The 17706-nt window shown below is 41.6% G+C and overlaps 1 protein-coding gene across 1 annotated transcript in view; it reads right to left on the bottom strand.

Moving 5' to 3' along the window:
- LOC309544587 (uncharacterized protein) overlaps positions 1-16291 on the bottom strand; it is a 50576-nt gene extending 34285 nt beyond the window's left edge. Inside the window, exon 1 of the mRNA XM_082243495.1 lies at positions 16193-16291. Coding sequence (XP_082099621.1) covers positions 16193-16247 — 55 coding nt within the window. The 5' untranslated portion in view covers positions 16248-16291. The remainder of the gene's footprint in view (positions 1-16192) is intronic.
- Between the last annotated feature and the right edge of the window lie 1415 nt (positions 16292-17706).

The following is a 17706-nucleotide window of genomic DNA, read 5'->3' as shown; positions in this document are numbered from 1 at the left end:
GTAGCACCATAAGGCGTTTTAGGAGCATAAATACACATAAAACTTTCTTACTACCTATCACACTTTTCAAGGCCCCAGAGCACCAATACAATGGAAAATTCCACAAAATGACCCCATTTTGGAAAGCAAACACTCCAACGTATATTCTATGAGGCATTATGGGTCCTTTGAACATGTCATTTTTTTCCACAAGTTTTTGGAAAATGTGGGAAAAAAATAAAAACTTTTTTTTTTTTACACAAAGTTGTAAATTTATAGAATATTCCTAACACATAGCATGTACATAGCAAAAATGACACCCCAAAATACATTCTGCCACTCCTCCTGAGTATGGCAATACCACATGTGTGAGACTTTTTCACAGCCTAGCCATATAGAGGGGCCTAAACATCCAAGGAGCATCATCATGCATCCTAGCCACTTGCCTAGGCCTATTTTTGACATTTGGTGTTTACATGCTAAAATCAGTTGTTTTTGCTAGAAAACTACTTAGAACCCCAAAAGATTATATATTTTTTTTTAGCAGAGACCCTAGAGAATGAAATGGAGATTATTGCAATATTTTTTATCACACCGTATTTGCGCAGCGGTCTTCCAAACGCAATTTTTTGGGAAAAAAATCACTTTTTTTAATTAAAAAATAAGAAACCAGTAAAGTTAGCCCAATTGTTTTCCATAATGTGAAAGATAATGTTACGCCGAGTAAATAGATACCCAACATGTCATGCTTCAAAATTGCGCACGCTCACAGAATGGTGACAAACTTTGGTACTTAAAAATCCCCATAGGCGACATTTTAAAAATTTCTACAGGTTGCTATCTTAGAGTTACAGAGGAGGTCTAGGGCTCAAATTATTGCTCTTGCTCTAACGATCGCGACGATACCTCACATGTGTAGTTTGAACACTGTTTACATATGTGGGTGGGGTTTCCGTATGCGTTCGCTTCTGCGCGCGAGCTCGCGGGGACAGGGCGCTTTAATTTTTTTTTTTTTTTTTTTACTATTTATTTTATTTATTATTTTTTATTTTTACACTGTTTTTTTAAAAAAAAAAAAATTGATCATTTTTATTTCTATTACAAGAAATGTAAACATTACTTGTAATAGAAAAAGGCAGGACAGGACCTCTTTTTTGTGAGATCTGGGGTCAAAAAGTCCTCAGATCTCACAAGTACAAAAAAGATAGAAAAAAAAAAAAAAAATTAAAAAAAAATTAAATAAAATGAAAAAAAAAAGGGACCTTTAAACTGGTTGCTAGGCAACGACGTTTGCCGTAGCTCCGGTCCTCCAAGACCATAGAGTCGAGTGAGGGCAAGCTTGCCCTCACTCGACATCCTGTCTGTGAGGATCTGGGACCGGATCGTTTTCCCCGCTGCCGGCGGGTCCGGTAAGCAGGGAAAAGGACCAGAATGCAGCGGGAGGGGGGGGGGCACCTCTTCCGCCACCCCGGAAGGGTGATCCCGCGGCGAATCCGCCGCTGGGACCACCCTTATCGGAAAGCCAACCGTCCACCGTTTAAAAAAATACCAGGGTTATGGCAGCTATCTGCTGCCATAACACCGGTATTTAGGTTTAAACGGACAACGTATATAAACCTTTTTGGACTTGGACATGGTGGCTGTATGAAGGGTGACAGGTACTCGGGTACTTTGCTGGGCAGGTGACAGGTACTCTGGTACTGATGAGCAAGTGGCAGGTACTCGAGTACTCCGATAGGCAGGTGACAGGTACTCGGGTACTCTTATGGGCAGGTGACAGGCAGGTGATAGGTACTGATGAGTAGTACTGATACTGATAGGTGATACTGATACTGTACTGATGATGGGTACGGATGATCAGTACTGATACTAATAGGTGATAGGTACTGATGGGTACTGATGAGTACTGATGAGTAGTGATGGGTAATGATGAGCAGGTGGCAAGTACTCGGGTACTTCAGGTGTCAGGTACTCTGATGAGCAGGTGGAAGGTACTCGGGTACTCTGTTGGGTAGGTGACAGGTACTTGGGTACTCTGATGGGTAGGTGACAGGTACTCGGGTACTCCGATGACGGGTACTCCGGTGATGGGTACTCAGAGTACCCGAGTACCTGTCATCAGAGTACCCGAGTACCCGTCATCAGCGTACCCGAGTACCTGTCATCAGAGTACCCGAGTACCTGTCATCAGAGTACCCGAGTACCCGTCATCAGAGTACCCGAGTACCTGTCATCAGAGTACCCGAGTACCTGTCATCAGCCCATCAGAGTACCCGAGTACCTGTCATCAGCCCATCAGAGTACCCGAGTACCTGTCATCAGAGTACCCGAGTACCAGCCATCAGCCCATCAGAGTACCCGAGTACCTGTCATCAGAGTACCCGAGTACCTGTCATCAGCCCATCAGAGTACCTGTCATCAGAGTACCCGAGTACTTGTCATCAGAGTACCTGATGGGCTGGTGACAGGTACTCGGGTACTTTGATGGGCTAGTGACAGGTGCTCTTTATTGGGGGGGGGCAATCAGTGTGTTTGGGGTGCACTGTACTTGGTAACTAGCTGTTACCACACTCTCTTCCTCACACAGGATCAGTGTGTGAGGAGGAGAACACGGTGACAGCTAGTTACTGTGTTCTCTGATGACATTTGTGACCGGCTGTGATTGGACACAGCCGGTCACGTGGTAAAGAGCCAATTTCATTGGCTCTTTACCTAGATCGGGATGGGCTCTGTCCGAGGGACGAGCCTCGTCCCCGATCGCCGCGCTGCGCGCCCCCGGGGGCGCGCATTAAGGAAGGAACGAGCGGCTCGCGCTGGAGCCGCTCATGTGATCGGCTGTGATTGACACAGCCGATCACGTGGTAAACAGCCAATTTCATTGGCTGTTTACCTTGATCAGGGTTGGGCTCAGTCCGAGGGACGAGCCTCACCCCCGATCGCCGCGCTGCGCGCCCCCGGGGGCGAGCAGTAGCGGGGAGATCCGGGCGCCGTCATATGACGTCCGCCCGGATCGAGAAAGGATTTGTGCCGACGTCATTTTACATGACGCGGTACGGAAGGGGTTAAAAAAGGCCTGGATTATTTCCTAGGTGTATATAATTGTCATTATTATTATTATTATTAATATATAGGATTTATACAGCACCGACAGTTTACGCAGCGCTTATATAAATGGGTACTAATAGTACTACTACTTTATAGGTAAAATTGACACACAACCACCCACGAAAATAAAAATGCAAATTATCGATAAGGCGATATTTATTGGTACACCAGGGCCAGGCTAATGACAGCTTCCAAGTTTGGTGGGTGGGTGTGGTGAACACACAGACTCGACTGTCCTGTGGGTGCCTGTTTCCGTGGAGATGGATAGGCATTCCTGCAGTTGTGGGCTCCCCTCCATGGCCCAAGTGGCCATACAGCAGCGCAGGGCCGACAGGCGCATGCCACTTGCTAAGTTCAGCAGCGGGATGCACATGGGAATCAAAACTAATGCTGGTGGGGCCCCGGGAAACTGCGCAGCGTGCCCATTCGGTAATTCGGTAGAATAGCCCTCGATCCAGGGAATATCTGACTGCCTCTCGGGGGGTCAGGAAGGAATTTTTTTCCCCTGCTGTAGCAAATTGGATCATGCTTTGCTGGGGTTTTTCACCTTCCTCTGGATCAACTGCGTGTATAGGATTGTGTATATGGAATTGCATGGTTGGGTTTTATTTACTGTTTTTTGTTTTTTCTTGGTTGAGCCAGATAGACTTGTGTCTTTTTTCAACCTGACTAACTTTGTAACTATGTAACTATATACTAGTTTCAATCAACACTGTTTTAATACCTTAAAAAAAATCACTGCAGTCCATACATTTTTTTATCATTCTCCATCATATACAGGTCACGTGTTCTGGCAATAAAAAAACCTTATTTGTTTTAGAGATTACTGCTTGTATTGCTTTGCTAGCAGCGTTCATCCGAGAGTGCTGTAATTGATTAATCACAAACAACTTTACTTGGGTCCCCCAAATACATACCTGGTTTAAGTTTTCCAGCAGTTGAAATATCTCTTGCGTCAGACTTACAGTATTTGTCCCTTGAAGCAGTTGCAAGTTGACCCTTGACAGATGTATTTATGCTGCAATAAACTGTATTCACGTAAAAATGATTTCTTGACTGGGTAACTAAAATCTCTGACAGCCAGGGATAGACAATTTTACAATAGTATAGGCTGTTAGGAATGACCTGGGGCATAAAGTATCCTGCAGTTCCTTGACTTTGGGAGCAAGTTAAGTTTGAAAGCTCTACATATAACTAGAAATACAAGGGGTACTTCTGGCAGGGCTGGGAAAAGTAAAAGCCCGTGTGCCACCATTTTTTGAGAAGAGATGTTTCAATCACTCCATGAAAATGGTTGTCAAGGGGTAACTTGTAACTGCTTTAATATGCACTTTTCTACAGAGAGGCAAATCTGAAGGCGGAAGAGAAATCTTTTCATAGTCTTATACAATCTAGCACATTTTGGTTTAGTACAATAGGTTCCCAAGTCAACAAAAAGCAATAAGCATACCCAATATCAAGACTAAGAATAAGTACAGACAGTAGGTAGTAGTTGTAGATTGTAGAAAACAATTTGACTACCATTTTTTTCTGATGCTTAAACAGTAACATATGTTTATGTCATTGGTATGTATAAACTGTGGCCTTGGACCAGTGCTCATGTCTTCATTACCAATACAGAAAAATATTTGATAACCTGAAAATTTCTAGTTCGGGGGAAATACTTTTTCCTAAGATTTCATATAGATTGATATTGGTTGTTTTATATACCATGCACCATATTCTCAAAATACCATATTTATCGGACATAGTAAAGCCCCGTACACACAAGTCGAATGATAGCCGAATGCTGTGTAAGGTACTCGGTCTAACAGAAGCCGGCCACTTGGAAAACCAGCAGCCGACTGGGTCCCGATTGGCGCCATCAGCCAATGGCAGAAAGCGATGAGTGTTCTGGCGTGGGGGGGGTTCATCCCTCTATCAGAACACAACAGCTCAGCGGGGGAGACTAACGTCAGACCGGAGCTGACAGTTTTTTGTATCATTCAACCCGCTGAGCTGAACAAAGAAAAATAAAAGAGTGTGTGCCAGGCTTTAACCACTTCAGCCCCGGAAGGTTTTACCCCCTTAATAACCAGGCAATTTTTTGGGATTCGGCACTGCGTTTCTTTAACTGACAATTGCGCGGTCATGCAATGCCATACACAAATACAATTGATGTCCTTTTTTTCCCACAAATAGAGTTTTCTTTTTGTGGTATTTAAACACCTTTGCGTTTTTTCATTTTTGCCCTATAAACATAAAAATAGCGTCAATTTTGTAAAAATATTTTCTACTTTCTGCTATAAAATATTCCCAAATTTAAAAAATCTAATTTTTTTTTTATCAGTTTAGGTCAAATTGTATTCTGCTACATATTTTGGTAAAAAAAATTACAAAAAGCGTATAATAATTGGTTTGCGCAAAAGTTATAACATTTACAAACGATGAGATAGATTTATGGACTTTTTTTTTTTTAGCAATTTTTACCAGCATGAGGTTTATAAAAATTAGAAAAAATTGCTTCTACTGACAGTGGAAAAAGCCTAAAAATTATTGGCAGCAGTCATAATTTTCATATAAAGTGTATGTATTTTAAATATGTAAACTTGCCACTAGGAAGTACAGATGCCCAGGTGGCAACAGATTCTTCAGTTTTAAACTGGATCTCGCTCATGAGCTGAAATAAAGACAAAAAGAGAGGATGCACCAGCCTATTTCATAAATTTAAGACCCTTTATTGTGAAAAATTAAAATCCAATGTACTTACAAAGGTGAAAAACTACAAGCTTGAAATCAATCCAAGCAAACAAATTCTCGGGCACTCAAAAGAGATGTGGAGGCGGTGAGCAGAGGCGGACTGGGCTGGGAGGCAGGGAGGCGATTGCCCTCCAGGCCGCTCTGATGCTTCCTAAAAAGGCCACTCGCTCCGCACCGATTCCACCCCTGCAGACAGGCATGACACCCGCCGGCCGCCGCTACATTGTGTTATACTTGCGGAGCATCACTGCTCTGCTGCAACTCTGCAAGTATACTATAATGTAGCGGTGGCTGGCGGGTGTCATGCCTGTCTGCAGGGGTGGAATCGGTGCGGAGCGAGTGGCCTTTTTGACTGGTGAGTCCAGTCACTTCCCTGTCAGGCGGAGTGATCTCCACCCGACAGATGCTTTCTAGTCCCGGCCGAGTGTGATGTCATCCAGAGGCCAGGAGGCGGGAAGAAAGGACGGAGGAGAGTGCTTCTGCAAGGAACTGCGAGGAGCCAGCCCAGTGAAGCCCTGTGGAATAGTGAGTTTTCAGAGGCTGCTCAGGCTGATAATACACCTTACATAAGGCAATGTTATGTCAGTGTTGTAGATGTGTGAAATGGCTCAAGTGATTAACTCATTGAGGCGAGGAGTTAATTTACAATGCTGTTTGTAAAATGCAGCATGGAGGGGGTTAATGTACTGCCAATGGCCACTAATGCATTAGTGACCAGTGACAGTTAATTAACCCCTTTGTGCTGCATTAGTGACAGTGGCACCAGTGTCAGTGTTAATTAACCCCTGTATTGTGCAGCATGAAATGGTTAATAAACACTGACACTGGTACAACTAATGCAGCACAAAGGGGTTAATGACTGCCACTAGTCACTACTGCATCAGTGTCCAGTGGTGTATTTTATTTTTGTGCTACCCTAGGCAAGATTTAAATCGGGCACCCCCATCTAAATGTATCCCACCCCAGCCACAGTATACTGTTCTTGTCTCAGGGTCTGATGAGGAAGCCACAGCTGTTCACAATGAATGGCTGCGGCTTCCTTATCAGACCCTGGGACATGAGGGCAGAGGATGGGGGTCAGTGGGACATAGGACGGGGTCAGCAGGGCAGAGAATGTGGCGGCAATGGTAAGCACTGATCAGGAGCAATAAATAAGCTGGATTGATATGCAGCACTAGTAGGTGGCAATGATGGACACTGATAGGTGGCACTGATCAAGCTGCACTGATGAGGCTGAGCTTATATGCACTGGTGAGGCTGCATTGATGGGCAATGATCAGGCTGCACTGATGAGGCTGCACTGATGGACACTGGTGGTGCTGCGTTGATGGGGACTGATGAGGCTGCATGGATGGAAACTGATGAGGCTGCACTGGTGGACACTGATGAGGCTGAAAAAGTGAAAAAATGTGGCTCTCAACAGCTTGATAAAACACAAAATAAATTATTCCAATGTGCAAACGTTCGTGCAAAAAAACAGTTTCTAGTGTCCAAAAAAAAAAAAGGGTTAAGCAAACAGCCAATGATGGAAACACAGACTTGATAGGAGTGAATCTCAAAAAAGCCTCCACCTCCACACGATCACCCAGTGAAATGTATAGGTACCGCTTACCAGAACCACTGGACCCCTTAGTTATAGGGGGTCAAACACGCTTATTGATCCACATCAGATCCGACCTTGCACATCCCCCTCTCACACAGGCGACAGTGTGTAGCCAAATCGATGGAGCATTAAAGAACCAAGTCATAGATGGAGAGAAATGACAAACAGGCTCTCATGGTGCAGTATTACTCATCAAAGGATCATTTTCAGTTTGCTGTGGATAGGAGACCCAGCTCCACGCCTGCGTTCCTTAGACCCGGAAGTTTACGGTCTCACGTTCCCAATCTAAGGGTCTAAGGAACGCAGGCGTGGAGCGGCGGCTCCTATCTCGCCTGTGTGAGAGGGGGATGTGCAAGGTCGGATCTGATATGGATCAATAAGCATGTTTGACCCCCTATAACTAAGGGGTCCAGTGGTTCTGGTAAGCGGTACCTATACATTTCACTGGGTGATCGTGTGGAGGTGGAGGCTTTTTTGAGATTCACTCCTATCAAGTCTGTGTTTCCATCATTGGCTGTTTGCTTAACCCTTTTTTTTTTTTGGACACTAGAAACAGTTTTTTTGCACGAACATTTGCACATTGGAATAATTTACTTTGTGTTTTATCAAACTGTTGAGCGCCACATTTTTTCACTTTTTCATTTGTCACGTTATTCACGTTGATTTTGCAGCTCGCAGAGTGGAAGCAATTTCACCCTAAACACATTTATAGATATGAGTAGTGTTTATTTATTTATACATCACATTCATTTTGCGCAGTTTTTGTTGGGTTCACCAATAATCTTCTTTCACTGATGAGGCTGAGCTGATGGACACTGATCAGGTTGCATTGATGGGCACTGGTGAGGCTGCATTGATGGGTACTGATCAGGCTGCATTGATGGCAACTGATAAGGCTGCACTGGTGAGGCTGCATTTATGGGCACTAGAGAGGCTGCATTGATGGACACTGGTGAGGCTGAATTGATGGGCACTGGTCAGGTTGCATTGATGGGCACTGATCAGGCTGCATTGATGGGCACTGGTCAGGTTGCATTGATGGGCACTGGTCAGGTTGCATTGATGGGCAATGATCAGGATGCCTTGATGGGCACAGGTGAGGCTGCATTAATGGGCACTGATGAGGCTGGACTGATGGGCACTGGTGAGGCTGCATTAATGGGCACTGATGAGGCTGGACTGATGGGCACTGGTGAGGCTGCATTAATGGGCACTGATGAGGCTGGACTGATGGGCACTGGTGAGGCTGCATTGATGCATTATTTTTGTTAAACCTCCTTTGTTGCTATTAACATTAAATTATGTTACCACATTGTATCATATTTGTCTTGCTTTATAACATCAATATCCGTTATAAACCAGGTGGGCATAGATGGTGAGCTCGGTGGTTCAATGGGCCACTTGACTGGACTTGCCCCCCAGGCCCAAGGCTGCCAGTCCTCCCCTGGCGGTGAGTCTCTAAGGCTCCAGGTATATGCACAGAAATTGCTGCCCTCCTAGGGTCAGGGGAAATCTGGGCTCTGAAGAAGGTGGGATCTCCCCTCAAAACGCATCAGAGAAGGTCCTCCGGCGTTCTGGACACTGTCCTGGTGACTTGGTTGCTTTCGGTCCATTGTGGACCTATACGCTTTTAAGATTTTTGTGTTTGTGAGTATATCTCTTTCTAATTAATTTTAATAAAACTCCATTTGGGTAATTTTGTTCTTTCTACAATTAAATCAATCCAGTTCTGATGTAGAGTGGTGCCCATCCACAGGGCATAGCTTACCTGTTTCAAGGGCAATGTCCTCTTCATCAGAGCTCAGATTTCTCTCATAGTTAAGTAAGGAATGCCAGGTCTGGCTACACATTCAGGATATTTTAGCAATTCTGTTTTATAGATGTATCTTTTTGTTTCCGACATACACACATAGGGTGTTAATGTCCTACAATTATATTTTTTGTGCCATTACCTTCTGGGAACTATTTTATGTTCAATAGTATGTACCTTGCATATTCTGAATTTTACCCTGTTCTACCTTTGTATCCTATTAAACCTTATGTTTTATATAAAAGGGCAGGGGTTTTCTTCAGCAGGAGTGCAGTTGAACGCAGGTGAACGCAGTTCTGGCACCTCCAGCACCTCCAGCACTAAATTTATGTAATGCCAAGTGGTGCTGAGGTGTGCTTACAGCGGGAGCGGCACTCTGGGGGTGCAAACGTGCCCCCGAAAAACCTGTGCACAAAATCACGTACATGTACATGATTTTGTGCAGCCGGTTCGTCCTGTTGCAGTATATATGCGGCAGGCGGTCTGGAAGTGGTTAATCTGCCCAACAACAAATTGGCCACAAAAAAACCCCTATAAAAAATGCAAAACGCGTCAAAAACTTGTGTGCAAAAATGCACAATGCATTGCAGAAACTGATCAAAAGCAAACTGCATAGATGTGACCCAAGCCTTAATCACTGACTAATCCTCTGTGCAGTGAATCATACAATACTCAGAACTACTGATGCTAGAGACAACCAGGTGACTTGCATTTTCAGAAGTTTTTTTTTTACCAATGCTCCATATTCCATTTAGATTTTTTTTTAAAAGGGTTGTAAAATGTTTTTCAGTGAAACCAGATTATTGTTTTTCCTTTTCAGATTTTGATAGATAGAGTCCTTATGGTCAAAATAAATAAATGTACAAATAGATATAGCCAGAAAACAGTAACAGGGAATAGCAAGGAAATGTGTGGCTTGGTGATTATGAGAGAAAACAATATCTGCATTATTTTCCCCCAAGCTCCTCCAAACAGTGTTCATTACTGCTTTCTGTTTGGGTATTTAAGCATCTTTAGCACTCTTTAATATTATTCTGCAAATGAATGTTCTGGGTAAAGTAATCACAGTAGGCTCTGATTCTGTTCAGAAATAGAACATTTTCTTTTAAAATGCTAATGTTATCATACTAAGAACCATCCCTGCCAGCTATGATAATATCTGTTTCAAAGGCGCTTTGCGGCATTTACATCACAAAATGTTTTGTCTTTGTTCATGGTTTTAAGATGTAATTATATACAGTAAGCAACTACCCTGAATTTTATATGATAGTCGATAATTGGTCTTGACAAATTATACTTACTGATGTGTTATCTATTATCTGGTATAGCGTATATTTCATTGTCTTATCATTAACACATTTTCATTTTGAAACACCTATTTATATACTGTACGTACAAGTCAGTGGCATGCAAGAGTAAAGACAAACTTTTCACCTGGTATTTTAGTAGAAAAGGATCTGTCTGAATGGGGGACCAAGGGAAGGAGTGAGTGCCTTGTCTCATGCAAACTCTAAAAGGTGCTCTGTAAGGCTGGATTCACACTTAAAACGGATGCGGCTGACAGCTGGGTCTGGTGCGTCCCTGTTCTGCGTTTCAGGGAAGAATCAGGCCCAAATTTTCACCTAAATAGGGACCTGAAACAGAGCCAAAGACACACAGGACCCCTGGGCATGTCACTCCGCAACCTCCACGGAGATGTGTGAACCGGCTTCATTGAGAGACGGGAATAATCTTCTGTCATGCGAACTGGATGTGGGGAAACCCGCATCCAATTTGCATAAGTGTAAACCCAACCTAATATAAGATTCTTACCTAGTCCTAAGTCTAGTACACATGATGAGATGATTGTACGTTTTATTTTGCATGCTAGGCTCATATCGAAAATGAAGAGGTTACTAAAGTATGAAAATGCTTGTACAACAGAATTAGAAATTCAGAACTGATGTAATGTATTGTATTTTGGGAGAAGAATGTTTGTGTTTATCCCTTTGGAAAATTTTGGACGAAAACTGTGTACTAATGAACAGATTATCACACGATCACTTCAAAAGCGATATTTTTTGTACAATTTTTTGATCATGTGTACGGCCCTTTACAGTGCAAAAGGAGCTGTGATGGCTGAGGGGTCAAGGAATGACATGGGTACCTAGTTGCATACAGACACCATAAGACCGTGTAAGAAAATATTCTTCCCTTGTCCTATAGTAGAAAGGCAAGAATGAGGGGGATTGGCACAAACAGAATGCCAGTGCTGCTGGAGCAGTCCTTACTGGGCTGGGAGGTGTCGCCATTCGTCCTGAGCCCTGCAACCAGGAAGTGACATCACGGCCCCTCTACACGCGGACCAGCGCTATCCACTGCAGCCACGGACCAGGACTGTCTCATGTTTTCCACAGGAGACTGCCGCTCCTCTGCACCAGCACCAGCTCCGCCAGGACCTAGAGGGACCCCCTGGATGACAGATGCCCAGGACCCCTTCCATTGTTTGATGCCTGTAATCATTTTACTCTTGTGAGTAATATTGTTTTTATTCCTCATTAAAGGTTTCTTATTGATACACTCAGATCGGCGCTTGGGTTTCTCTCTCCCCTTATAGAAGAAAGGACCTTTGGTGACCAAGGGGCTAAAGCAGGGGTCTTCAAACTATGGCCCTCCATTTATTCAGGAACTACAATTCCCATCATGCCTAGTCATGTCTGTGAATCTCAGAGTTTTACAATGCCTCATGGGATGTGTAGTTCCGTAACAGCTGGAGGGCCGTAGTTTAAGGATCCCTGGGCTAAAGGATCATGAAATGAGTACCTAGACTCATGCAGACACTAGAAAGTCCTGTGAGGCACAAGGTTTGTATCTATCTAGCCTTACAGTAAAGGACTATGGTGGCTGAGGGGTCAAGGGATAAGGTGAGCTCCTAGTTTCATTCATAAACTAGAAGACCCTCTGTAAGACAAGATTCTTACTTAATCTAACACAGTACAAAAGGGTCCGTGGTGTCCTAGGACAAGTGTCAACCTTTACCAGAGATAGTAATATTTCTAAAGGACTGGTGGCTGAGGCAACACTTCAATTAGGGAGGGACTGTTAAACAATTTCCCATACATGTCAATGTTCCTATTTATTTGATGTAGAAATCTAATAACGATTATTGCTGATTAGCTAGTTGGGGTTACTAAACCTTGGACATTACTCTTGGCTCTAATAAAGTATAGACCAGTGATAGCGAACCTTGGCACCCCAGATATTTTGGAACTACACTTCCCATGATGCTCAACTACACTGCAGAGTGCATGAGCATCATAGGAAATTTAGTTCCAAAACATCTGGGGTGTCAAGGTTCACCATCACTGGTATAGACCTATGCAGTAGTTTTTTTTTTTTTTTTAAACAAATTAAATATAGATTTTGCAAATCAGGGGCAAGAAAACATTGATAGAAATATTATGCCTTGATTTTGTAAATTGATGTGAATTGCTTCATAAACTAAAATTAAAAATAGGCCAGATGCAAATCTCAGATTGGTGTTTTAAATTAACACAAATATGTAATCAGCTTCTTTTAATTTTGCTGTGGATTGTCAACATAATACATTCTGAACAAATACAGATAACATGGTTAATGGTACCATTATTTCTCTAAACTTCAGTGATGCTTTTAAAACACAATTCCTTGTTCTGGAGTTTTTGTATGTTTTCTGCAGGACAAATAGGGCTGATGTATGGTAGATGGCCAAATATGTTTTCTGACTATAGCTATTTGACTTGATAGATTTCAGACTGGTACCTGCCATGTTTGAATAAAACTTAGAATTAAAATAGATGTGGTGGTTAAGATTCTTTATGGTTTTTCATATATCACTCCCTAAAATGTATTGTAATGCAAGGCTACCCCTGCATTTTCCTATTGTCACTCCTTATTCTCACTAGAGATTCTAATTTCATAAGATTTAGCTGTTTTGCACATACAGTCAGGTCCATAAATATTGGGACATCGACACAATTCTAATCTTTTTGGCTCTTTACACCACCAGAATGGATTTGAAATGAAACAAACAAGATATGCTTTAACTGCAGACTTTCAGCTTTAATTTGAGGGTATTTACATCCAAATCAGGGGAACGGTGTAGGAATTACAACAGTTTGTATATGTGCCTCCCACTTTTTAAGGGACCAAAAGTAATGGGACAGATTAACAATCATAAATCAAACTTTCAAATTTTAATACTTGGTTGCAAATCCTTTGCAGTCAATTACAGCCTGAAGTCTGGAAAGCATAGACATCACCAGACGCTGGCTTTCATCCCTGGTGATGCTCTGCCAGGCCTCTACTGCAACTGTCTTCAGTTCCTGCTTGTTCTTGGGGCATTTTCCCTTCAGTTTTGTCTTCAGCAAGTGAAATGCATGCTCAATCGGATTAAGGGCATGTGATTGACTTGGCCATTGCATAACATTCCACTTCTTTCCCTTAAAAAACTCTTTGGTTGCTTTCGCAGTATCCTCCAGGTCATTGTCCATCTGCACTGTGAAGCGCCGTCCAATGAGTTCTGAAGCATTTGGCTGAATATGAGCAGATAATATTGCCCAAAACACTTCAGAATTCATCCTGCTGCTTTTGTCAGCAGTCACATCATCAATAAATACAAGAGAACCAGTTCCATGGGCAGCCATACATGCCCACACCATGACACTACCACCACCATGCTTCACTGATGAGGTGGTATGCTTTGGATCATAAGCAGTCCCTTTCCTTCTCCATACTCTTCTCTTCCAATCACTCTGGTACAAGTCGATCTTGGTCTCATCTGTCCATAGGATGTTGTTCCAGAACTGTGAAGGCTTTTTTAGATGTTGTTTGTCAAACTCTAATCTGGCCTTCCTATTTTTGAGGCTCACCAATGGTTTTTCATCTTGTGGCGAGCCCTCTGTATTCACTCTGGTGAAGTCTTCTCTTGATTGTTGACTTTGACACACATACACCTACCTCCTGTTGAATGTTCTTGATCTGGCCAACTATTGTGAAGGGTGTTTTCTTCACCAGGGAAATAATTCTTCGTCATCCACCACAGTTGTTTTCCGTGGTCTTCCGGGTCTTTTGGTGTTGCTGAGCTCACTGGTGCATTCTCTCTTTTTAAGGATGTCCCAAACAGTTGATTTGACCACACCTAATGTTTTTGCTATCTCTCTGATGGGTTTGTTTTGTTTTTTCAGCCTAATGATGGCTTGCTTCACTGATAGTGACAGCTCTTTGGATCTCATATTGAGAGTTGAGAGCAATAGATTCCAAATGTAAATAGCACACTTGAAATGAACTCTGGACCTTTTATCTGCTCCTTGTAAATGGGATACTGAGGAAATAACACACACCTGGTCATGGAACAGCTGAGCAGCCAATTGTTCCATTACGTTCGGTCCCTTAAAAAGTGGGAGGCACATATCCAAACTGTTGTAATTCCTACACCTTTCACCTGATTTGGATGTAAATACCCTCAAATTAATGCTGAAAGTCAGCAGTTAAAGCTCATTTTATTTTTTTTATTTCAAATCCATTCTGGTGGTGTATAGAGCCAAAAAGATTAGAATTGTGTCGATGTCCCAATATTTATGGACCTGACTGTACATGCTTTATTGATGTGTTTTTGATGTTTCTGTAATGCTTCAATTATGCTTTTTTGAAGCTTTAAGGAAGCTTGGCAGATGACCCATGCATGCGTTGATATCTCAAACCTGCAATGCCTCCAAAACAAAGCAAATCTAAAGCTGAATTAAAGCCTCTAAAAAGCTGCAAGTGTTTCAAGTGAGCTTTGTCGTAGACTTCTATGGAGGCTTTGAAGACGCTTTGAAGCACCTCTAAAGTGACATGTGGTATCATTTTTGAAGCAAAGTCGAAGTAAAGCAAAGCAAACGCAAGGTTTAAACAGGACTGTAAGCTAACCATTTTATTTAGTGACAGGAGCTTTGACTGGTGTTAAGAGAGCTTCAAAAAATTGTGTCTGAAGCCCTGTTTTGAAGCAAGTGTAAACGAGCCCTTAGTGGTGTTTCAAAGCATCTTCAAAGCATCCAAAGAAGTTTATGACAAAGCTTGCTTGAAGCACCTGCTGCTTTTGAGAGGCTTTTATTCAGCTTTAGCTTTGCTTTGGAGGTACTACAGGTTTGAGATATCAAAACATGCATGGGCCATCTGCCAAGCTTCCTTAAAGCTTCAAAAAAAGCATCATCGAAGCATTACAGAAGCATTAAAAACACATCAATAAAGCATGTTGAGCGGTAGGTACTTTAATGTGTTTTGAATTCGAAGCAATAATATTTGAGAATAGGTCCATTTAAAGGTGGCTATATACATTAAAGCGTGTTTTGACATACTGGCATGATGTGACCACTAGAAGATTTTCTTTGAAGATTTGTGTATAAACATTTACACTCTACTTGCGTGAGCATGCATGTTTATTCCTATGCAAGTGGGAGTAAATTGGGATCAGACAACCCCCGGCTTTAGCTTATGATAGGTAAAAGCAAACATAATCAACTTAAAACAATCAACATAGCTGACCATTATTTCGCACTTATGATAGGAAGCAATAAATATCATAGTCCATAATGTTGGTCTGGGCTACAGTCATGTTATGTCCACAGTCACTTTTATGTTCATTTAAATCAGCACAGTATGTACTTCAGCAAGCAGTATTATGTAAATTTTAAATGCTTCAAAAAAAGGCAAATGTGTTAAATCAAACACTATAACAGGCATATTTTCTCAAAGTATATTAATATGAAAAGGTTTAGTACCACTGATGAAAAATATGAAATCTATTGTATTTTTTTTTCAGTTTCTCTAGAAACGCAGAAAGAATTCTAACACTAATAGACTTCTCCTCTTATGTTTATATTACATAACTTTAATATTGTCGATAATACAATATATATGCAAAAGTGCTATTAAGTTGATATGATTTAAAGACTTACCTGTGAGCCAAGAAAAAGAAATAAGAAAGACCACCATAAGAATCAGAGCTCTCATCTTTGTACTTTATCTTCGTCTTGCCCCTCTTAATGTGCCTACCTTGTGAATACTATCTTGTCTTTTCATGCTGAACTCTGTTTATATAGTGAGGGCCTCCTACTTATGAAGGCTAGCTTTAATGGCACTTAACCACTTGTACATTACAAGTATATGATTCTCACACTGGTAGTAAAAGGACACTAATGTGATATGAAGAGTCATGGAAGAGGGCAACTCTTTCATTCAAGTAGTTGTATATAATACATAACAGCACAAATTCAAGACTGTGCAGCTTCTTAGAAATATATTAATAGAACTAGTCAACACTGGTAGAATAGCATTGGCTGATAGCAGACAATCGGTGGGTGTGCGTTTTTTTTAACTCAATTAGTAGAACTACCAGCATGGTAAAGTGTACTTAGGTATTAGAGTTGTAATGTGAAAATGCATCCTTGCTGTAAAGCCAATTCTATACCACTGTGAGATAATAATAGAAAATCTATTCCAAGATAAAAATAAAAAAAATGTAGACAGCTGCTAAAACCAGTATTACCAAAGTGGATGTAATCATTACAATGTTCTTCCCATCAGGCAGAGTGGCAAGATCATCTTAGGCAGTTGCTCATAGTGGGAATATAAAAGAGGTCCTCACCTCTTCTTCTGGCTCCTCCATTAGAAGCTCTTGGTACTAGCAGTTATCAACAGCACAGCAGACACAAAATAATGTGCAGGTGGTGACAAATTATGAGATTCTCTGAGTGGAGGAAACATCTTTTATATATATGATTATATGTATCCCATGAATAATTATTTAGCTCATTTAGGTGAACAATTATATTTAGTAAGACAATGACTGCACCAAACACAACTTAGAGAGGGAGCATATTAACTGGGTACACTTACAATGGAAAGATAAAGTTATACTATACAGTATGTGGTAAATACTCGCTGTGACCTACTTATTATAAATGTGTATATGTGAAAACAGGGCTTATATCACTTCCAAAAATGTAGTGACTATATACAAATATCAGTAAAATAAAATTTCTATAAAATACTAACACATACGAATGAACAAACTCAAATAAACAAATGAAAATTCTGTGTAAAGTCCATATCAAATCCAAATAGTGCTTTTGTGTCAACAATCTATGTGATATATCAACCCTCTGAATGAGCCCATGTGTCACACTAAACACTTGAATCCTCCTTTTGTGACTTCCAATACACCACGTGCCTCTGATTCCAGTGCACACTTGCCAGAAAAACAGTGACCTCTTAAGCGATGAGAAGGTAAACCAACATTAGGGCCATATAAATCCCCCACTCCTTCACAGCGCTCCACTGTAGGTATGTACAATTGCCAAAGAACACCTCCTCTTCTCCACCATATTTAAGTGCAGACAGAGACTTGAAGAAAGATGTTGTCGCGCAATATAATGTATTTATTGAATTAAAAATCCCAAATATAGAATAA

Source organism: Pelophylax lessonae (genome assembly GCF_965119305.1).
Source record: "Pelophylax lessonae genome assembly, chromosome: 1".
Lineage (NCBI taxonomy): Eukaryota > Metazoa > Chordata > Amphibia > Anura > Ranidae > Pelophylax > Pelophylax lessonae.
Note: the sequence above shows the minus strand (reverse complement) of the source record. Positions and strands in the feature narration are given on the sequence as shown.